Source organism: Podarcis melisellensis, assembly GCF_964234715.1.
Source record: "Podarcis melisellensis genome assembly, chromosome: 6".
In the NCBI taxonomy this organism is placed as follows: domain Eukaryota; kingdom Metazoa; phylum Chordata; class Lepidosauria; order Squamata; family Lacertidae; genus Podarcis; species Podarcis melisellensis.
Window position 1 is genome coordinate 596,283 of NC_138538.1, and position 21,448 is coordinate 617,730.

The 21,448-nt window shown below is 55.6% G+C and overlaps 1 protein-coding gene across 3 annotated transcripts in view; it reads right to left on the bottom strand.

The window, feature by feature from the left end:
- Positions 1 to 21,448, bottom strand: part of SLC12A5 (solute carrier family 12 member 5) — a 103,457-nt gene that overhangs the window by 56,125 nt on the left and 25,884 nt on the right. Inside the window, exon 1 of one of the 3 annotated variants that reach the window (XM_081916684.1) lies at positions 11,098 to 11,508. The exons of the other annotated variants lie outside the window; for them this stretch is intronic. Coding sequence (XP_081772810.1) covers positions 11,098 to 11,149 — 52 coding nt within the window. The 5' untranslated portion in view covers positions 11,150 to 11,508. Of the gene's footprint in view, positions 1 to 11,097; positions 11,509 to 21,448 lie in introns of those variants that run through there. 3 annotated transcript variants of the gene reach the window in all.

A 21,448-nucleotide genomic window follows, 5' to 3' on the forward strand; every position in this document is an offset into this window, starting at 1 on the left:
TCCATGGGGCAGCCCTCCAGATATTGGAAGAAGGCTCTCCTATCTCCTCTCAGCCTCCTCTTCTCCACGCGACACTTCCCCACCTCCTTCAACCGTTCCTCACATGGCTGGGTTTCCAGCCCCTTCTTCATCTTGGTCTCCCTTTCCTGATCAGGCTAAATACATTTTTTTTAAAAAAAAACCACACCAAATCAACTGTTTTGGTGCACATGAATTGGTTTAAATCCCCCAAAATGCAGATATTGCAAACCCCCAGCGAAGCTGCCATTGGAGGCTTCTGAAGGAAGCTCCTCTTAAAGGTCTGCTGGATTGAGACACAGGCCAGGGAGGAGCGTGACCCTAAAAGCACCTGCTCCATCTTTCGTGGCACGGGGCGGGGAGGGGGGGCTGGCCCTGCCCTGACATCTCCTCAGCCTGCGTGGTGGGGAGGGCCACTTTAAGAAACCTAAATCCCTGAGCGTTTGGCTTATTCACCCCCACTGATTAATCAGGGGCACATTTAATCTGCAATTAGAGCATTAGTTGGCCAATCATACTGATAAACTGATTAAAGCGCTCAGCCTCGTAAATGGATTTGCCTTCTTCTGCGGGCAGCTGTGCTGTGGGGCGGGCGGGCGGGTCCCTTCCCTTCTCTGGATGACTCCCCCCCCCCCATGAACCTGCTGCCTTTTTCCTGCTGAAAGGAATGGGGGCGCCTGACTCAGGGTGGGGGGAGTCAGATAAGAGCCCCTTCCCCAGCGAGGAAGAATGCTTGGGGAGGCCGGACGCAGGGGCTGCGTGGTGGGGGGGAGGCTTTTGCAGACCCCCACCCAGCCCGTCCCTCGCGTCTCCACGCGGCCACGCAGGCCACAGCCATCCCCATCACTAGGTCGGTTTCCATGGCAACCCAGAAGAGGAGCCTGGGCTCCCAAGGCTCTTATGTAACAATAAAGCTGGCCAGGCCCCTGGGACGCACCGCTGCCTCCCTCCTAGGGGCGAGGGGCAGGAAGAGGGGGCTGGGGACCCCCCTCACCCTCCCTCCTCCCACGTCCGGGTGCCCAAAGGCCAGAGGGAGGAGGAGCAGTTCCTCCCCCCCCCCCAACCAGGCAAATCTCTTGGCTCAATCTGAATCACAGCACTGCAATCGGAGAGGCAGCCGTGTTGGCTGTGCATCACTGCTCTGCCTCAGCTGCTCACAGTTGGTCTGCGGTCACTACAGTCCTGGGGAGCAAAGGGCAGGCAGCCGCTGACCTCCCTTAAGCCAGCAGGAGGAAGGACACTCAGGGACAGACAGGCAGACAAGCCCCCCCCCCCTCGTCTCAAGGCAGCCTAGAAGCTAAAGCCGGACTGTCTACGCTGGGAAGGCTGGACCACGATCCTAAAAGCGGGGAGGATTTCAGTTTGCTCTCTGTACACGCTCAGAGTTGCTTGGCACTGAAAACAGGTGACTCCAGGCACAAACGAAGCTCTGGATAGGAACTGTGAGGTCTGGGGTTTGCAATGGGCTTCGTGGTGTTTAAAGCATTTTGCATTCGTTATTTCAGGAGCAACGTTAATAGAATCATTTAAAAAAATGAAATAAATAAGCATACCACCCTATATCCGTAGATCTCAGGGCAGGCCACAACATAAAATTACAATAAAAACACAAATACGTAATAAAAATAGGAACGAAAACAAACCCATGACCCCCCCCAACACATTTAAAAGGGCCTGGGATGTCAATCAGCTAAAGGTCTGGTTGAAGAGGAACGTTTTCCCCCGGCGCCTAAACATAAATCTATCACAATAAATCTATCACACAAGTCTGTCAATGGCTCTGCTCTGCCTCCACTGTCAGTGATGCTTCTGAGCACCAGTTGCCTGTGCCTGGGCTCTGCTTGCGGGTTTGGGAGCCTGGTTGGCCACTGTGAGAATAAGAGGAGACAGGAGAGCCATCTTCACCTATCTAAAGGGAAGCCACCTGGAAGGCGGAGGAAGCCTCTGGAGGGCAGGACCCAAAGAAACAGACTGAAGTTGTGAAAAAGAAGATGGTGACGGAACACTAGCAAGGACTTTCCAACAGCAAGAGTCGTTTGACAGTGGAAGGGACTCCCGTGGAAGGTCATGTGCTCTCCTTCCCTGGAGGACTTTAAGGAGAAGTTGGGTGGCCATCCATCATGGATGCTTGAGCTGAGATTCCTGCATTGCTGGGGGTTGGTCTAGATGTCCCCCAGGGACCCTCCCAACTCTCCAATTCTAGGATTCTATGACTAGATTGGCCACTGCACTCTTGTGTTAGGAAATGTTTCTAGCAATAGCCTATCACCCCAAGCAGTGTTCTCGAAGCTACCAGCATGAATTGGACCAAACTGCGGGAGGCAGTGGAAGACAGGAGGGCCTGGCGTGCTCTGGTCCAGGGGGTTGCGAAGAGGCAGACACGACTAAACAACAAATCACCCCAAAAGCAGCAGCAGAGGAGGCCTCACACCCCAAAATCACAGGCTGCTGCAGTTCTAGGGTCAGAGGAGCTCTTCAGGAGCTCCTCCTCCTATCCATCAACTATCCACTATCAACTCCAACACCACCAACATCTCCCGTTTTGCTAGCTAGTTTCACTGTAATTGGTTCCATTTCTTTAAAGGGCACTAATCTGGGACAAACTAGTGACTTGAGTGCCTTTTTGAGATCATTTTGATGGAGGCCAGGTGGCCTTGGATGTTCCCTGGATGAAGAGGTGTCTGCTGGGTTATTTATCGGTGTGGTGCTCTAGCCCAACTCAGAGAAACAGAATAGCTTCATTCAGATAAAAGCTTGGCATCTCAGCACTTTCTGGCAACTCAGCTCTGAAACTCAAAGCCCAGCCATGGAAGCTGCATTTGCCCCTGCCTATTTGGAGACGGGGGTGGGGAAGGTGTCCATATGGTCACGGCAAGATCAAAGGAAGTGCCTCAACAAATCATGCACTGCAGGGGGTTGGACTAGATGACCCTTGGTGTCCCCCTCCCACTCCTACAGTTCTCCGATTCTAAGAGCACAGCCAACCAGCATGCCATGCCAATGTTCCCCCAGCTCAGCCTCTAGCTCACAGTTAATCTGTGGAACTCCCTCCCACAGGAGGCAATGGTAGCCACCACCTTGGATGGCTTTAGAAGAGTACTGGGCAAATTCATGGAGGACCAGAGGGCTCTCTGTGGTGCCTTGTTGGCTCTGCAATGCTTCTGAATGCCAGCAGCTGGAAACCACAGGAGGGGAGAGTTGCTCTCGTGCCCAAGTCCTGCGTGTGGGTTTCCCATAAGGGGCATCTGGTCAGCCTCCCTGAGAACAGGATTCTGGGCTGGATGGACCATGGACTGATCCAAAAGGTTCATCTGATGTTCTTACATTCTTAGTCAAACAAGGGGGGGGGCAGCCCATCCAGTGGGGCTCAGACACCTGCAGGACCCTTCCTGGCTCCAGAGCCATAAAACAAACAGCCCTTGTCCCCTGAGGAGACCCCCACACACACACACCTGGAAATGCAGGTGAGTTCACCTGAATGCAAGCCAGTGACCCATTGTTCAGTAGCCCTATTGGGAGGACTTCAACGTAGTGCTAAGCCTCCTGCTGTTCTGGCTCCCCACACCCAATATGGGGAAGCCCAAGGTAGAGGGGGGGAAAGCCCCATTGCATCCTTAGTGGATGTCGCCCCTCCCAGCCCTCACCCACAGTGGGATGTTGTCCCCCATGGTGATGTGAAGCCCACCCCAGTTCTACAAGAGTAATCCAAAGGTGCATGCATTCGGCTGACTCACGGCTGAAGATGCCCACGCAAGAGACCCCCACGGGGAGCATCTACTCCAGTCTGCCCCAACCAGGGGCCCAGCAGGGGGCTGGACTAGATGACCCTTGGGACCCCATCCAACCTCTATGGTTCTATGATTTGGGATTCTGTGAAAACCCCAACTGTTTGCCCTAGAGTAGGATTCCTTCTAGGCAAGGTGCTCCTAGGATCCTTTCCTGTCCTTTCCTTGAAAACTTCCACGCAGGGAGAATGCACAAATTGCTGCAGGCAGCTTCTCCCGGCCGTGAGCCGCCTGCTCTTCTGAACATCGACCCGAAATCTGCCTTCTGGGGGTTCAAACCGCTGCTTCCCATCCTGTCCTCAGTGGGGAGGAGGAAGCCTGCTTTGGAGGACACCAGTCAAGCATGAGGGGAAAGGGGTCGATGCCACCCCCTGGCGGAGGCAGGATGCCTGAGGCCCCACCTGCACTCGGCGCTCAAAGCAGCAGCATCATAAAAAGGCCACGGCTTCCCTCAAAGAATCCTGGGAGTTGCAGTTTGTCAAGGTGCAGAGAGCTGTGGGGTGGCCCCTATCTCCCTCTGCCCGCCTCACAGAGCTGCAATTCCCAGAGTGGCCTAATGACCAGTCCCTCTTCACAGGGAGGGAAACTGGCTGTTTAAAAGTGGCAGGCGGCGACATCAGTCCCATAATCCTAAAGGAAACCCACAGCTCAATGGGATCCGGCTCAGCTATGGCCTCTGGGACTTGGTCTCCCCTCCTCTTGCCACGGCTGCTGAAGGCTGCCTGCTCTCCCTCCGCGGGAAAAGGAAACCAGGCTCTGTCTCTGCCCAGGGCCCCCCCTGCCCCACTCTGCTACTCCGAAGCATCCAGCTCCTCCTTCTCCAGGCCGGCTAGTGAGGGAGATGCCCCTGGAAGGGCTGAGGCACCACTCCGGCTGCCCACACGGCCGCCTGGAAAGTGTGCCCAAGGCCTTGCATTGGCAGCCAGGAAGGGTCTAGGCACGCAAGCTTCAGGAGCTGAGATCATTCTAAAAAATCTTACGCATAACAGGGAAATGTGCAGACATCTTAAGAGGATTGCTGGCTGTCACAGTGCCTTGCACTCTAAAAAGCACTTGCCTTGTCCCTGTTGGGCACGGATTCTGGCTCCCTTTGGCTCTGCGTTCCTGGTGACTCTTATTTCACCATCCTGTGGAGTGTGGGTTATGCAGCTCCTTCAATTGGGGGTCGGTGTGTTCAAGGAGACAATAACACCTTCCCCACTTTGCCAATCGAGAAACTTGGTGCCCTTTCGAAAGAGAGGATGGGATTCTCAAAGCTGCGTGCCAGCTGCTAAATTGGGTGCCAGGGAGCAGATTCCTTCCCCCTGTTCCTGAGCGTCACACACACACACACACACACACACACACACACCCTGTTCCCAAACTGTCTTTCTGAAGGCCCTCCCCCACACTTGTCATCTCTCTGCTCTGGGAGAGACAGGCAGCACTGCAACTCTGCCTGAAATGGATTCAGAGCCCAGAAAAGCGCAAGCTGCGCTTAGGAGCACAGGAACATCAGAGCAGCCTTTGGGATGGAGGCCAAGGGGCCCCTCCAGTGCGGCAGCCTGGTCTCACGGTAGCCAAGCAGATGACCCAGGCACAAGAGCAGCTCTCCCCTCCTGCGGTTTCCAGCCAGTGGCATTCAGAAGCGTCGCTGCTTCCAAGTGTGCAGGCAGAGCACAGCCACTGTGGCCGGGAGCCAGCGACAGCCCTCTCCTCCTCCTCCGGGGATTGGTCTGTTCCGGTTCCTTGGCTGAATCACCTGCTGCATGGAGGGGCTGGGGCCCCAGGCTCCATGGAGTAGGTCTCCCTGGGGTTGCTTGGGCAGCTGAATGGATCCTGCTCACCACCTCTGCCCCCACATGCCCTGGCGCCTTCACATTCCCCCTGCCACACAGTTTGCCCTCCCCCCCATGGCCACGGGTGCCTGGAGGGGCCCTGCTTTCTCCCCAGGTGGGGGCTTCCAGCACACTGGGCCTCCCCCAGACCTTGCCCACACATAAACGCCACATAGCTGTGGAGCAGGGCTATGGAGGAGGAGCCAAGTCTGGCCTTCTCCCCACGGAGCATTGATCTTCCCATAAAGGGAGTTTGGGGCATGAAGGGGGCACAGAGAGGGACATGGGGCCTCTGGGTCAGGCTCCGGGAGCCCCCACTGCATTTCCGGGCCGTAAGGAGTTAAGCGCCGTTCGCAGTGGGGTCCTGAGTGATGGATGGCTTCTGGCTCCGTCCGGAGAGCGTTTTGCCGCAGAGGGGCTGACGCTTTCTCCAACATCCCAGCACCGCACACTGCTTGTGATCTGCAGGGATGGCGGTGGGGGGGGGGAGAGCCCATTGGAGGGGAGCAGAAAGGCCCCTTTTCTGGGAGGACTGGGCTGGGGGGCAGAGTAAGGAGCCTAGCAATGGGGCACGGGGTAGGGGGTGGCATGCAGGTTTGGGCTTCAGCAGGCTCAGTCTTCTCCCCAGGTGGGGCCCTTGGGTCCTTCTCCTGCGTAGCCAGACACTTTCTCTCCCCGCCTGGGGTGAGATCTTCCAGTCCAGTGGTCTAGAGGGCAAGGGAGGCATTGAAGAAAGTGAGCAGCCCCTGCAGCCTCCTAAAACCACAAACCTTTCTCCCAAAGGCTGTGGGGGTTGTGGGGCCTGTGGATTTGTGCAGCCGGGGACCCTGGAGAGATGCACATGGGATCCTTACAGGGCTGCACGCCACATTCTGCCATGGGGGGTCAGAGGTGGCTCAGAGCAAGGGCTGCGTGTGATGGGGAAGGAAGGGGTCCAGGCGGAGGGGCCCCCAAGGGGTAGGAGTGTTTCCGGAGGGAAAAGCGTTTCCCCCAGGTGACTGTGGCGAGGCCACGGCACAGCCAGCCCTCCTCCTCCTCAGCAAGCAAGCAAGCAAGCAAGCAAGCGCGCCGTCTCTTTGATTCATGCTCAGTGCTGCCTGCCTCCCTCCCACCCTCCCCAGGGATCACTCAACATGAACCGGCCTTTTAATTTTCTGCGGTGGCTGGCAAGGCTGGCGGCTGGATCGCTGGCAGGGAAACAACAGCCCCAGTGCGAAGATCAGATAATCCTCAAGCCAAAGCAGGGAGGGAGGAGGGAGACAGGAAGTTGCACAGGGAGGCAGCAACAAGAGGCTTCTGCTCCCCCCACCCGAAATGGTATGGTCTCCCAAATCTTTTTGGCGGGGGTGCGTTCAATGAAGCATACAGGCCCGGCCACACCATTAGGCAAAGTGAGGCAGCAGCCTCAGGTGGCCTCGGATAAGAGGAGGCAGCAGCAGCGGTAATTGGGGAGCGGAACCGCCTGGCACCCATTCAGCCCGCCTGCTGCCGCCGGTGCTGCCCTGTCACCAGAATGGAAGGGAGAGCCCACTCCCAGCCTGGCTGACTTCTGTCCTTGGCAGGGAGGCCACCGTCTCCTTGGCTTCAGGTGGCAAAATGCCTTGGAGGGGCAAGCGAGAGGGGTGGGAGGTGCAGGTGCTCCCAGCTTGGCCAACGGGAGACAGGATTAGAAAAGATGGCAGAGGAGGAGAGGGCGATCAGGGAACACTAGGCAGGTGGAGGCAGGAAATGCAGGGGAGGACTGCTTGTGGGTTGCCACGGGCACCTGGTCGGCCCCTGTGAGAACAGGAGGCTGGACTAGAGGGGTCCTCTTTGGCCTGATCCATCAGGTTCTTCTGGCGTCCTTACGTTGTTGGTTTTCTTCTTGCTTAATATAATTTCTTGAATTTGTTAGTCCCTTAATTTTGCCCAGAGCAACTCAAAGCAACCTCAAACCAGCACATGCAAAAGCCCAACAGGTCACAACCGGGGTGATCAAGCAGCAGCAGCATCTAAAGTTAAGGTGAACCCCACTTTTAATCATCACATTGCCCCTGTTCATTGGACTGTCATCCGGGGGCGGGGGGGGGGGCCCTTCACGGTGTTGGATTTCAATACCAATGAAATGCACAGCATGCTCTGGTCACCCTCCCCAACTCCTGGTTCAGCCAGTCTAGATGGGGGAGGGTTACTGGCCGAAGCCCCAGCAAGGAGGCTGGAAGACGTCCCTGCTGCTGAATGATGGGCCCAAGTGGCAGATCCCTGGCAGTGTTGGCCCTCAGCCCAGAACTCCCCATGAGACCATGGGGTGGATACTGGGGGGGCTGGTGCTGGGGGCTGCTGCTGGATGGACTGGGCTCTTAACTGCAACTAACCGGCATGCCCCCCCCTGAGGAACAGGAGGCTCAACACAAGAAGGCAGCTACTGAGGAAGATGGGGGGGGTGATGAACTACTTTGCAAAGTGCGTAGGGGGGCCTGCCTGGCTGTGGCTTTCTGGTGGCCCTTTTAATTCATTGGCTCATTCTGAAAATCTGCTCACTGCATCCTTTCAGAACCCCCCGAGGAGATGCACAATGTTGGAGGGATGTGAAGAGCGGAGCTCTGGCTCCGACTGCAAGCTCCACATCAGTCATCTGTCGCCCACGAGTGTTTTAGCTGAGTGCTGCCTCAGTACCACCACCCCTCCCAAAAACCCCACTGCTTCTTCTGCCCAAGGAGGCCTTTCTGCTTTGTCCACTTGCCCCACCAGCTGACCAAAGGCTCCTTGGAGGCTCTCTGCTCCCTCTGGGTCCCTGGGGCCCCTGTCCTCTACAAGGGGTGCCTCTTGACCAAGAGCAGAAGGGGGGCCTCAAGGCCCCCTTTGCAGAGAAGCCCTCTCAGCAAGCCACACCTCCAGCTGAAGCTCAGCAAGCCGTTTGGCGCAACACACCCTCCCCCAGTGGCCCCAGACCCATTTCCCACTGATCCCTCCCTGCAGGAGTGGGAGAGGTGATGTCATGGGCTAAAGGCTCACAGGAGTTTTCCCACCAGTTCCACCCCAAATCCTCAAGAAGGAGGCGCCCCTCAATAGCAGCAGCCTGCATAGTGATTGCACTTCAGGGTGTCCAGCATGGTTCTCTCACTTCCTCTCTGCTGTGATCCTGACAAGAGCCTCGTAAGCTTGACTATTACTGCTGTCTCCATAATTTAGATTCATCCATTACTTCTCTTGCCTTTTCCACTGTAGATGCATCTCAAAGTGCTGAGGATACTTTTGGCACCTGCATGTCTGGGACCCCCTGACTCCCCTGACCCCTACAGGGGGAGGGGAAGACCTTTGCAAGAGGAATGGAAGCAACTGTCTTGTGGGATCCAAGAGATGCGCCCCAAGCTCCACTGCAAAGCTGGGGGCACACTTCATGAAGTGCACACTGCTTCAGCAACGCTCCTACAAACACACAAGCCCACACCCCATAAGCCGGCTCTGGGTATCCATTATCTTTGCTAGGCCTTTGGCTACTGGGTTCAGAGTTCAAATCTTGCAGGGATCCCCACTGGCCTGCACTGCAAACAGCAACTGTGGGCACAACGTCTCTGGTTCCCCTCCTCCACCTCGCACAAGGCAACTGTCATGCACAGGGCTTCCAACTTGCCGACAGCTGACAGCCGCCAGGCGCCTTCTGGGAAAGTCATGACGCTTTGCCATTTAGGCCGCGCTGGGTCAAGCGCTGGAGCACAGCGCTGGGATCAGCCCCGGGTGTCACTACGGAAAGGGTCCTGCAGCGAGCCCTTCATTGGTGCACAGCGGCTGGAGGCCAGCCCATACGTGGGACAGGCCCCTTCTGCAGCCTCCTCCAAGCAAGCGCCCGCTTGGCCAAGAGTGGCAACACCGGCCTGGGTCAGAGATGGGGCCAAAACAGGGCCTCTCGAGGTGGCTGTGCCAGCCTCTCAAAGCTGCCCTTGAAATGGGAGGTCTGCACACCAGCAACGGCCTGGAGCCACGGCCAGCCCAAATGAACAGTGACAGGCAAGGAGGCGCCTGCGTTTTAACCTTCCCCCTCCCTGACACACAGACATGCCACGCAGCAGCAGCTGCCAGGCTCCTGCAGCAGTCTCTGCCCCCTAACCCCTGCTGCAGCCAGCCCTACACTGCAGTCAGCACCTTGGGGGGCGGGTTGCGGAGCAGAGTGGGAGGGGGGCAGAGGGAGGCAGTGCCCAGAACCTGATTGCAAGGAGGAAAGTGGGACAGAGGGATGGAGGCTCTCCCCCCACCCCCACCCCGCCAGTCAGCTGGTATCTGCTTTGGCTTATGCCATCCTGGCACACTCCCATGCAGATACCTGCAGACCATAACTCCGCACTGTGCCCAGGCTCTGCCAATGGGCAGGAAGCTGCGTCTTCATCTCACTCTCAGCCTCATCAGCTTCCTGGTTTGCGAGCAACAACAAAAAAACAACAACCCCAAACACCCTATCTGAAGACTTGGGGGCGCTGGGATCCGTATGAGGCCACTGTCCGTGCCAGAGCCAGAGGGTGGGCACAGAGGGTCGTGGGAGGAGGGGTGCGCAGCAGGGGGGCTCGGTCCAAACGCTCTGCTTCCAAAGTGGCGCGTCTGTGCTGGCGCTGCATTGAGCCTGCAGTACAGGAGCCGTCACCAAAGCGGCAGGCAGGGAATAAACAGCCCCCACCCGCGAACCACGCAGCCCCAGCATCCTCGGGGTCTACAGCGGCGCAGACTCCTGGCAGGCAGAACCAAGGGCCCCCCGGCTCAGGCCTGCGAAGTGGGGCGCTGCTCCCCTCTCCCTCCTTCCCCCACAGTCCCGCCTCTTGCGCAAGAGCGAGTCCCGCGCAGCCCGCAGGGAAACTTCAGCACCGCGGACAGAGGCGGGCAGGCGGGACGGGGGGGGGGGTAAGGCGGCGGGACACTTTGCCGAGGGTCTCCTCCTGGCGCCCGGCCCCGGGTGGGAGCTCGCTCGCTGGGGCTCGGGCCAAGCCAGCCAAGCCAAGGGGAGGCTGTCCCGGGGCGCCCAGGCGTTGCATGTGGCCGCGGCAGCCTGGGGTGGGGGAAAAGCTGCCTTCGCAGAGAGACAAGACTTGCACCCCCCGAGGACCTCCGGCTGCCCCCCGCTGCCTGCTTCCCACCTCACCAAAATGTCTCCCGAGAGAGTTGCCATTCCCCCCCCCAACACACACGCACACAGGCGGAGGGTTGGCGGAGCGCGGCGCTCGGCTAGGCTGGACGGCGCCCGCATTCCAGCACCCTGGACAGCGGCGGCGGCGGCGGCGGCGGCGGCGGCGCATTCCTGCGCGCGGCTCGGGCTCCGGGGCTGCGCAGCTGGCGAGGCTCCTCCGCCGAGCAGGAGAAGCGCCGTTGCCCGGCGCAGGCAGCGCTCGAGAAGGGGCGCGCGATCCTGCCGGCCGGCCGGCCCTGCCCCGCAGCGGGACCCCGCCGAGGCGAGGCCTCCGAGGGCTGCCCCCAGGCTTGAGAAGCCAGCCCCCCCCCCGGCGGCCCCTTACCTTGGCTGGCGCCCCCGTCGCCGTCCTCGCAGTCCGTCAGGTTGTTCAGCATGGCGCCCGCCGGGCTGCCTCGTCCGAGCCTCGCTTGCCTCGCGCGCCGCTGCAGTGCGGAGCAGAGCCTTTCCCTTCTCCGCTGCCGCCGCCGCCGCTGCCGCTCAGCCCCTTTCAGTTCATCGTGTATTCAAAAGGCATCTTCTCCGTCAGGCGGGCGAGCGGAGGGGGGGCGGTGGATGAGCTGAGGCGGGGGGGCGCCGAGGTGTAAGCGAGCTGGGAGAGGAGGGGCCAGGAGCCTCCGCCGAACTGCTCGCCACCTCCGAGGGCAGCGCAGATCTGAGTCGGCGGCGGAGGAATTAGGGCATCTCGGGGGCTGGCACTGCGGCTCCCCCCCGCGCAATCCGCCTGCGCGGATGCCGCCTCCTCCTCCTCCTCCTCCTCCTCCGCTCCCACCCCCACCCCCGCATCAGCAACCCAGCACCGGAGATAAGTTTGGGGGGGAAGGAAGGTACTGTTTACCCAACCGTACGCCCCACACCCCTCAGCGACGCGCACGTGTCCGCCTTTCCTAAGAGATGGGGCAGCGACAACCGCTGGTTCGCAAGACATTTGGCTCGTGGGAATGCAGGCAAGCAGTTTGAACCGCAGGTCACGGTGCAAAGCGGGAAGGGCCTAGAAGTGGAAGGGGCTTCAGGGAAGCCACCCACCCACCCACTCACACACACCTGGCGGGGGCACTCCCTCCTGTCCCAAATCACTCCTCAGAGGATGAGAAGGTAGAAAGACGTGTCGCCCGTGCCAGACGTATAGTTCGCCCCAGACCAAGCTGATACTCCCAGCCACCCTTCCCTTGGTCCCAGCAGCATCCTCGTGGTTGTCAGTCAAGAATGCCCCCTTCCCATCACAAAGCCCCGGGCGGTGGTGGGTCACACTGTAAGCAGCCCTCGAGTGGGTTCCTCATAAGCCGCTGGGAAGCAGAGCAGAGGGAGTTGGCTTGTGGGACCCACGGCCAGCCAGGCACAGCCCAGGACGCCCAGGTCACTCTGCTCTCGCCTGAGCCCCAGAGGCGGCACATCATTCATAAGACCATCAGAAAAGCCTGCTGCCCAGGCCAGGGGCCCTTGTAGCCCAGCGCCCTGTTCTCACAGTGACCCAACAGATGCTGGTTGTAGGAAACCCCCAAGCAGGATCCAAGCGCCCGAACCCTCTCCCCTCCTTTGGTTCAGACGTCTTGCTGTCTCCAGCTGTCGAGGGCAAGGCAGAGCCAGAGTAGCTAGGAGCCGCCAACAGCCCTCCATTTCTCCATGAATTTGCCCAATCCTCTTAAAGCCACCTAGGTTTCGTGACTGAAGTTCCAACTATTGGGTATTTTTAACCGCGCTCTTTAACTTGCTAGTGAACGACCCAGAGTTCGGCCTGGGCAGCGAGGGGGCCAAGTTTGCCAGTGGCACTAAATTGTCCAGGATCACAACAACAACAACAAAAAGGGATTGGGAGGAGCTCCAAAGGGACCTCCCCAAACGGAGTGAATGGGCGGTCACCTGGCAAGTGCAATTCCATGCAAACCAGAGTAAAGTGAAGCACGTTGCCGTTAAAAAAACAACAAAAAAACGCCCCTAGGATCAGTGCCATAGCGGGGGGCATTTTTTTTTTTTTTGCCCTGAGTAAAGCCTCCAGAGGGGCACCATTGAGGCTCCCAGCCTGTGCGTGTGCACAAATGCGTGTGCCAAACTGGGTCTTTTGACTCGGCCTGGTTTTGCCCCTGTCCAGGGTGCTGGACTAGTTCTGGGCCGCTGCCTTGATCCGCGAGGCTCTTCTCTTCTTAGGAGCCCAGGCGGCGCCGACAGGCCAGGCTTGCGGAGATGCCGACAGGAGAGTTGGGGGTTCGTGTGTGTGTGTGAAAGAGAGGGGGTGGGGCCCAGGCAGGGAGCCGCCTCCCCAGCCGGAGATGCTTCACACCGTGGGCAGCTGGAGTTCATGTGGGTGAGTCCTGGCAGCGGGAGGGGGGGAGGGAGGGGGAGGGCGCCTGGATCCCAGCACGGATCATGGCAGACGCTGGCACTCATTACTCCTTGACGGCTGTAATTAATTGTTTGCTTCCTCCTGGGCCTTGGCCAGCTGCTCTGCATTCCCGCCCCCTCCTCTCCTCGCCCTGCGGCACGGCCAGGGCTCCCTATTCCCTGGCTCCAGGGGGCTCTGCTGCATCCGTCCAGGGGGCAAAGCGGGCAGGTGCCGGCACTGAGGTCCGGGACACCCCGGCCACAAGAGGCACCCCCTTGGAGCTGCAGAGGGTGGCACCCCAACACCGCTGATTCCTTATGCCTGGTGGTTGTTCTCTCTGGGCGTCGAAAAGGGAAGGGAATTCACAGTAGGTGAGGGGGCACACGCTGCTGGGCTTGCACAGGCTGCCCTGCCCTTGGGCAAGAGTTCAGGCTGCAGGCAGAGCCCTTCAGAAGATGGCAGTGCCAGCAAAGAATACAATGCATATTTTTGCAGAGGTGCTATGTGAAAACCCAGAGGGATAAAGAAAGTGCTAGAGAAGTTCTTGGCCACCACTAGGAGTCTCAGGATTGCTGGTGGCTGTGAAGGGGGGCTCCTACCCCCCTCTCCATTCTGCCCCACCTGTGTACATCCACGTGCAATTTACCTGTGGACCTGCAGGAGCCTGCAAAGCCACACAGATGGGGCCTTGGCAAGAGGGGGGTGGAGGAAGGCTGCTGCCAGCCCCCAAACACCCTTTTGCACCCAGAGCCAAAGGCAGAAGTGGGCTCCCTCCCTGTCCCGGAGGAAGGAATCTGCTAGCTAGCAGTCCATTTATTTCTGGAGGTGGCCCGGGCACAGGCAGCGAAAGTGGAGGCGGTGGGGAGGGGAGGGGGAGCACGTGAAAAGATGCTAATCCTCTAATCCCAGGATTATGGCTCCATTTCAAGAGCCTCCGTCACTGCTGGCACAGAGTGGGCAGCTGGGGGCCTCCTCCGCCCCAGGGTGTGGGGCTCCCAAGGAGGCTGCTCAGTTTCTCCCCACACCCCCTCGGTGCTGGACCTGGGGCAGCAGGGGGCCTGGAGCAAATGGGCGAGGACATCTTACGGGGTGGGAAAGCCAGAAGCGGGGAGCCACAAGGAAGCAAGGGGGAATCCCTTGGGACTGGGTTCCATGTTCATCTGTGTGCCTCGAAGTCACATTCCAAACGGCCTCAGACCCCACCCCTGAAATATGAGGGTAATTCTGGTGCCTTACAGACCAATTGTATTACAAAGATAATATAGTCAAAGCACAATGAACATGGAAGCGCTAGAATTGTTTATGACTAGTGTTAAATATTTTTTGTTTTGTTTTTATTCAGGCATCCTTGCCCACAATGGCCAAGTGGCCTGGATCTGGCCCACTCCATTCAGCAGCTGGTAAGTTAAATATGACCAGCTCTCCTCCCAGGCAAACGTTCCCAGAAGCAGCAGCTGGCCTGCCCTGTTGCAACCAGCCAGGATCCTGACCCTCCATTGCTCTGCTCCCCCTCCTTTCCCGTGAGCACATTTCTCTCTACTATGAGTGCTGACAGGACATGGTTTCTGCATCATCAGCCATCATCTTTCAGACTAACCCCACAAGAGCTGCCCAAAGTCCAGAACCAAAGTCCAGCCAGTCCACCATTTTCCAGCAGCTGCCAGTCAGATGCTGTCTGAGTGGCTCAGAACCAGGAGAGAGAGAGAGAGAGAGAGAGAGAGAGAGAGAGAGAGAGAGAGAGAGAGAGAGAGAGTGTCCTTTTTTCTTGCTGTCCCCAGTCCCTGGTAGTCATATATACTGCCTCTGCTGGATCAGGCCAATGGCCCATCTGCTCCAGCACCCTGTTCTCACAGTGGCCAACCAGATGCACCAAAGGGACACTCGCAATCAGAATTCGAACACAGGTCTCCCCTCCCCTCCCACCAACTGGTTTTCATGACTGATCACCTGCCCTCCGTAGACCCCTGAGAGTCACTTAGGCTACTTCCCACCACAACATCTGCTGGATAATCAACCACAATGGGACCACTTTTTTCTGCAGGAGGGAGTGGGGTCTGCATTGGCCACTGTGGCTGCAGGGTTTGGAACACATGTTTCAGCCCGATGTCCTGCTGAGCCACAACCTGTGAGCACCTGCGAAGGCGACTGGCTGCTCTGGGCTGGGAGTCCAGCAAGCCATGTCTTCCCTCAACTGTGTGGTTCATCGTGTGGCGGCGAGGACCAGCTCCCCCTCTGGGCCGCCTGCCTAATGAAGAGTTTGGTGACATTCGCTCCTCTCCTCCACCAGCAAGGCAGGCTGCTCTGATAAATGATATCATCACACCTATTTTGCACCTCACAATGCACAGGGCTGCCAGTGTGTGTGTGTGTGTGTGTGTGTGTGCGCGCACGCCTGGCAGAGAAAGGACAGGGAAGTGTGAGGGTGATATAACTGCAAGATGACTGAGACGGTACAAGCCCTAGAGATGGGCACCCCAAACAAAACCCCAAGCAGGGATTCAGAGGAGCAGAGGGGCCCTTTCAGGCTGGCGGTGTGTGTGTGTATGGGGGAGAGAACTGTGGGGGGAGCCCTTTGTTATGGAGCCTGCCCCCCCAAACATAATGCTTGGTACCAGATATAGCTCCAATGGAAGAGGGCAATACAGCTGCTAGATTTGATCTCTGGGTCAAACAGCAGAGAGATAAGGAGACCAGGGGAGGCTTCACCCAATGCAGCCTTCTTTCCCAAGAGCTGCTAGCCAGAGGCTTCTTTGAGCCTCACAAGGTGGAGGCTCCTCCCTGTAGTTTGTGGGGGGGGCAGTTTCTAGAACTCAGAGGTATGTTGCACCTGAGCATTGAGGCTCCACATAAGAACATGAGAAGAGCCCAGCAGCCTCTTCTCACAGGGGCCAACTAGATGCCCAAAAGGAAACCACAAGCAGGATTCCAGAAGCTGGCATTCGGAAGCACTTACTGCCTCCAGCTGTGGAGGCAGAGCAGGGCCCTCATGCCTAGGAGACTTCTCACCCTCAGCGAATTTGTCTAATCCTCTTTAGCCTAAGTTAGTGACCACCGCTGCCTCCGCAGTTTAGCTATGTGCTGCACAAAGGTTCTGTTATCTGTCCTGAATCTCCCAACATTCAGCTTCTTCGTGGGATGTGCACAAGTTTGAGTGTCCGGCCCCCTGTCTCCATGCATTATGTCCATTGTTTACATGGAATTTCAAAAAGGTTTTGATGAAGGCAATTGACAAAAGCTTCCAAGGAGGTTTGACAGCCGTGACTCAAGCGCAGAGGTTCTCGAGTGCGATAGCAGGGGAGGGGGCTCTGTTGCTCTCCAGCTTCCCAAAACTGTGGGCTGCTGCCCCTTCCCTAGAGGGGGAGGGATAAGTTGCAGCGAGTTTGGTCCAATGTGGCCGCAACAGCTGGAGCAGCTGTATCCCGTTCGTGCCGTCTCACCGGCTGCTATGTACAGATCAGCAGCCAGTTAAAAAGCAGAAATAAATGGACCCTTCTCCCCATTTGGGGGAGGGATAGTAAATAGAGTCTCCCACCAAGGATATGTCTTGGGATCTGGGCATTGAAACTCACTCTTAAATTATCTGGAGACAGATGTCATTAGTGAGGCGGCAAAGTTCGCTGAGGATGCCAAATTATTATCCAATGAAGGTGAACGTCGGAAGGTTCAGGACCAGTAACAGAAACGCCTTCTTCACAGAATCATAAAAGTGGGAAGGGGTCCCCAGGGTCATCTAGTCCAACCCCCTGCAATGCAGGAATCTATTCATACAGAGCAAACTATGAAATTCACTCTCACAAGAGGAAGCGATGGTTTGGAGAGCTTTAAAGGGGTATTAGACAAATTCATGGTGGGCATCTCTCGCCGGGGCTTCTACTGTAGTCACAATGGCTGAGTTCTCCTTCCAGGATGAGAGGCAGGATAGCTCCAAAGGCCGGTTCCTGGGGACCCCAAGAAGGACCACGCTATGGTGCTCATCCCCTTCGTGGATCACTGCCTTGCTGTGGCAAAGGGGCTTGAATAACCCAGAGAAGCTATGAACTATGCCGAGCAGGGCACCCAAGATGAACAGGTCATAGTGGAGAGTTTTGACCAAACGTGATCCACCTGGAGGAGGAACCGGCAAGCCACTCCAGTATCCCTGCCAAGAAAACTCCATGGACAAAGACAACAGGCATATAAAAGTTATGACGCTGGAAGATGAGCCCCTCAGGTCGGAAGGCGTCCAACATGCTACTGAGGAAGAGCGGAGGACAAGTACAAGTAGATTCAGAGCTGATGAAGCGGCTGGGCCAAAGCCGAAAGGACACTCAGTTGCGGTTATGCCTGGAAGCGAAAGGAAAGTCCAATGCTGTAAAGAAAAATATTGCATAGGAACCTGGAATGTAAGAACCATGAACCTTGGTAAGTTGGAGGTGGTCAAAAATGAGATGGCAAGAATAAATATTGACATCCTGGGCATCAGTGAACTAAAATGGACGGGGAATTCAGTTCGGATGACCATCATATCTACTACTGTGGGCAAGAAACCCGTAAAAGAAATGGAGTGGCCCTCATAGTCAACAAAAGAGTGGCGAAAGCTGTACTGGGATGCAATCTCAAAAATGATAGAATGATCTCGATACGAATCCAAGGCAGACCTTTTAACATCACGGCAATCCAAGTTTATGCACCAACTACTTGTACTGAAGAAACTGAAATTGACCAATTCTATGAAGACTTACAAGACCTTATAGAAGTGACACCAAAGAAGGATGTTCTTCTCATTATAGGGGATTGGAATGCTAAAGTAGGGAGTCAAGAGATAAAAGGAACAACTGGCAAGTTTGGCCTTGGAGATCAAAACGAAGCAGGGCAAAGGCTAATAGAGTTCTGTCAAGAGAACAGGCTGGTCATCACAAACACGCTTTTCCAACAACACAAGAGACGACTCTACACATGGACATCACCAGATGGGCAGCATCGAAATCAGATTGATTATATTCTCTGCAGCCAAAGATGGAGAAGCTCTATACAGTCAGCAAAAACAAGACCTGGAGCTGACTGTGGCTCAGATCATCAGCTTCTTATAGCAAAATTCAAGCTTAAACTGAAGAAAGTAGGAAAAACCACTGGGCCGGTAAGATACAATCTAAGTCAAATCCCTTATGAATACACAGTGGAAGTGAGGAACAGGTTTATGGATTTAGATTTGGTGGACAGAGTGCCTGAAGAACTATGGATGGAGGCTCGTAACATTATACAGGAGGCAGCAACGAAAACCATCCCAATGAAAAGGAAATGCAAGAAAGCAAAGTGGCTGTCCAATGAGGCCTTACAAATAGCGGGGGAGAGAAGGCAAGCAAAATGCGAGGGAGATGGTAAAAGATACAGGAAACTAAATGCAGATTTCCAAAGAATAGCAAGGAGAGACAAGAAGGCCTTCTTAAACGAGCAATGCAAAGAAATAGAGGAAAGCAATAGAATGGGAAGAACCAGAGATCTGTTCAAGAAAATTGGAGATATGAAAGGAACATTTCGTACAAAGATTACCATAATAAAGGACAAAAGTGGTAAGGACCTAAGAGAAGCAGAAGACATCAAGAAGAGGTGGCAAGAATACACAGAGGAATTATACCAGAAAGAAATGGATGTCTCGTACACCCCAGGTAGTGTGGTTGCTGACCTTGAGCCAGACATCCTGGAAAGTGAAGTCAAATGGGCCTTAGAAAGCACTGCAAATAACAAGGCCAGTGGAAGTGATGGTATTCCAGCTGAACTATTTAAAATTTTAAAAGATGATGCTGTTAAGGTGCTACACTCAATATGCCAGCAAGTTTGGAAAACTCAGCAGTGGCCAGAGGATTGGAGAAGATCAGTCTACATCCCAATCCCAAAGAAGGGCAGTGCCAAAGAATGCTCCAACTACCACACAATTGCACTCATTTCACACGCTAGCAAGGTTATGCTTAAAATTCTACAAGGAAGGCTCAAGCAGTATGTGGACCGAGAACTCCCAGAAGTGCAAGCTGGATTTAGAAGAGGCAGAGGAACCAGAGACCAAATTGCAAACATGCGCTGGATTATGGAGAAAGCTAGAGAGTTCCAGAAAGACATCTACTTTTGCTTCATTGGCTATGCAAAAGCCTTTGACTGTGCCGACCACAGCAAACTATGGCAAGTTCTTAAAGAAATGGGAGTGCCTGATCACCTCATCTGTCTCCTGAGAAATCTCTATGTGGGACAAGAAGCTACAGTTAGAACTGGATATGGAACAACTGATTGGTTCAAAATTGGGAAAGGAGTACGACAAGGCTGTATATTGTCTCCCTGCTTGTTTAACTTATATGCAGAATTCATCATGCGAAAGGCTGGGCTGGATGAATCCCTAGCCGGAATTAAGATTGCCGGAAGAAATATCAACAACCTCAGATATGCAGATGACACAACCTTGATGGCAGAAAGTGAGGAGGAATTAAAGAACCCTTTAATGAGGGTGAAAGAGGAGAGCGCAAAATATGGTCTGAAGCTCAACATCAAAAAAACGAAGATCATGGCCACTGGTCCCATCACCTCCTGGCAAATAGAAGGGGAAGAAATGGAGGCAGTGAGAGATTTTACTTTCTTGGGCTCCATGATCACTGCAGATGGTGAAAGAAGTCACGAAATTAAAAGACGTCTGCTCCTTGGGAGAAAGGCGATGGCAAACCTAGACAGCGTCTTAAAAAGCAGAGACATCACCTTAACAACAACGCTCCGTATAGTTAATGCAATGGTTTTCCCAGTAGCGATGTATGGAAGTGAGAGCTGGATCATAAAGAAGGCTAATCGCTGAAGAATGGGTGCTTTTGAATTTTGGCGCTGGAGGAGACTTTTGAGTGTCCCACGGACTGCAAGAAGATCAAACCTCTCCATTCTGAAGGAAATCAGCCCTGAGTGCTCACTGGAAGGACAGATCCTGAAGCTGAGGCTCCAATACTTTGGCCACCTCATGAGAAGAGAAGACTCCCTGGAAAAGACCCTGATGTTGGGAAAGATGGAGGGCACAAGGAGAAGGGGATGACGGAGGACGAGATGGTTGGATAGTGTTCTCGAAGCTACAAACATGAGTCTGACCAAACTGCAGGAGGCAGTGGAAGACAGGAGGGCCTGGCGTGCTCTGGTCCATGGGGTCATGAAGAGGCGGACATGACTAAACGACTAAACAACAACAACATGGTGCTCATGTCTTCCTTTTGGGCTTCCCATGATCTGGTTGTCCTCCATGGGAGAAGGATGCTAGACTAGATAGCTAATAGCCACCAACACAACTCCTGGAAATCACGGGGGGGGGGCGCAGAGTGCTCCTGGGTGCGAATCCTGCTGGCTGGCTTCCCAAAAGAGGCACCTGGTTGGCCACTGTGGAGACAGGATACTGGACCAGGTGGGACACTGGCCTGATCCAGCAGGTGCTCTTCTGATGCTCTCAAGAACAAGAAAACAGAGCCCTGCTGAAGCGAGTTCTACAAGCTGCCCATGTGTTGGGTGGCGGAGATGTAAATCCTTTTGCCTGCCTGAATCTTCCGCCAGCCAGTTTCATTGTCTCTCCAGCAAGCATAATTTTATCAGTCTCGGTCTTTCTCCCCTTTAGTAACCTCTCCCCTGCCCCCCGCAACCTTAAGAGTCCACAACCTTTCCCTGTGGAAGAAGGGTTTCCAATTCCTTCATCATTTCAGCTGCCCTTTTCTGCACCTTTCCCAGCTTCACAGCATCCTTTCTGAGGTGAGGCAACTGGGACCGTCCACCGCATTCCAGATGCAGCCGCGCCATAGATTTGCAGAGAGTTCTTACGGCACTGGCCGTCATATTTTCAGCCTGCTTCCTAATAATCCCAGGCACGGAGTGTAACATTTTCCTTGAGCTATCTCTCCATCGGCCCTTGAAAGGCTTATCCTCTGCCCCCCCCCCAACCTGGCAGTCTGAGGCAGGTGGCCTCTGAGCAGAGGTTTCATGTCATGTCAGGGCTAATAGCCATTGATAAACCTGCCTTTCATGAAGGTAACTGCCTTTCCCCAAACTAGCCGAGCCAGTCAGACACTGCCAGTTCTTGCGGTCGGGAATTCCACAGATCGATGTATGAGAGGAGCTTCTGTTTGTTGGCGTTGAGCTGACTGCCAAGTGGTCCCAATCAGGGGAGGAATAGATTCAGGGGCTCAGGACTTCACAGAGGGCACAGTTAAACTATGGAACTCATGCCCACAGGAAGCAAGGATGGCCATAAACCTAGCTGGCTTTAAAAGGGGGGTGGACAAATTTGTGGAGAGGCCTGTCAATGACTAAGGGCCACAACGGCTCTGCTCTGCCTCCATGCTCAAAGGCAGTGGCTGGAAACCTGAGGAGG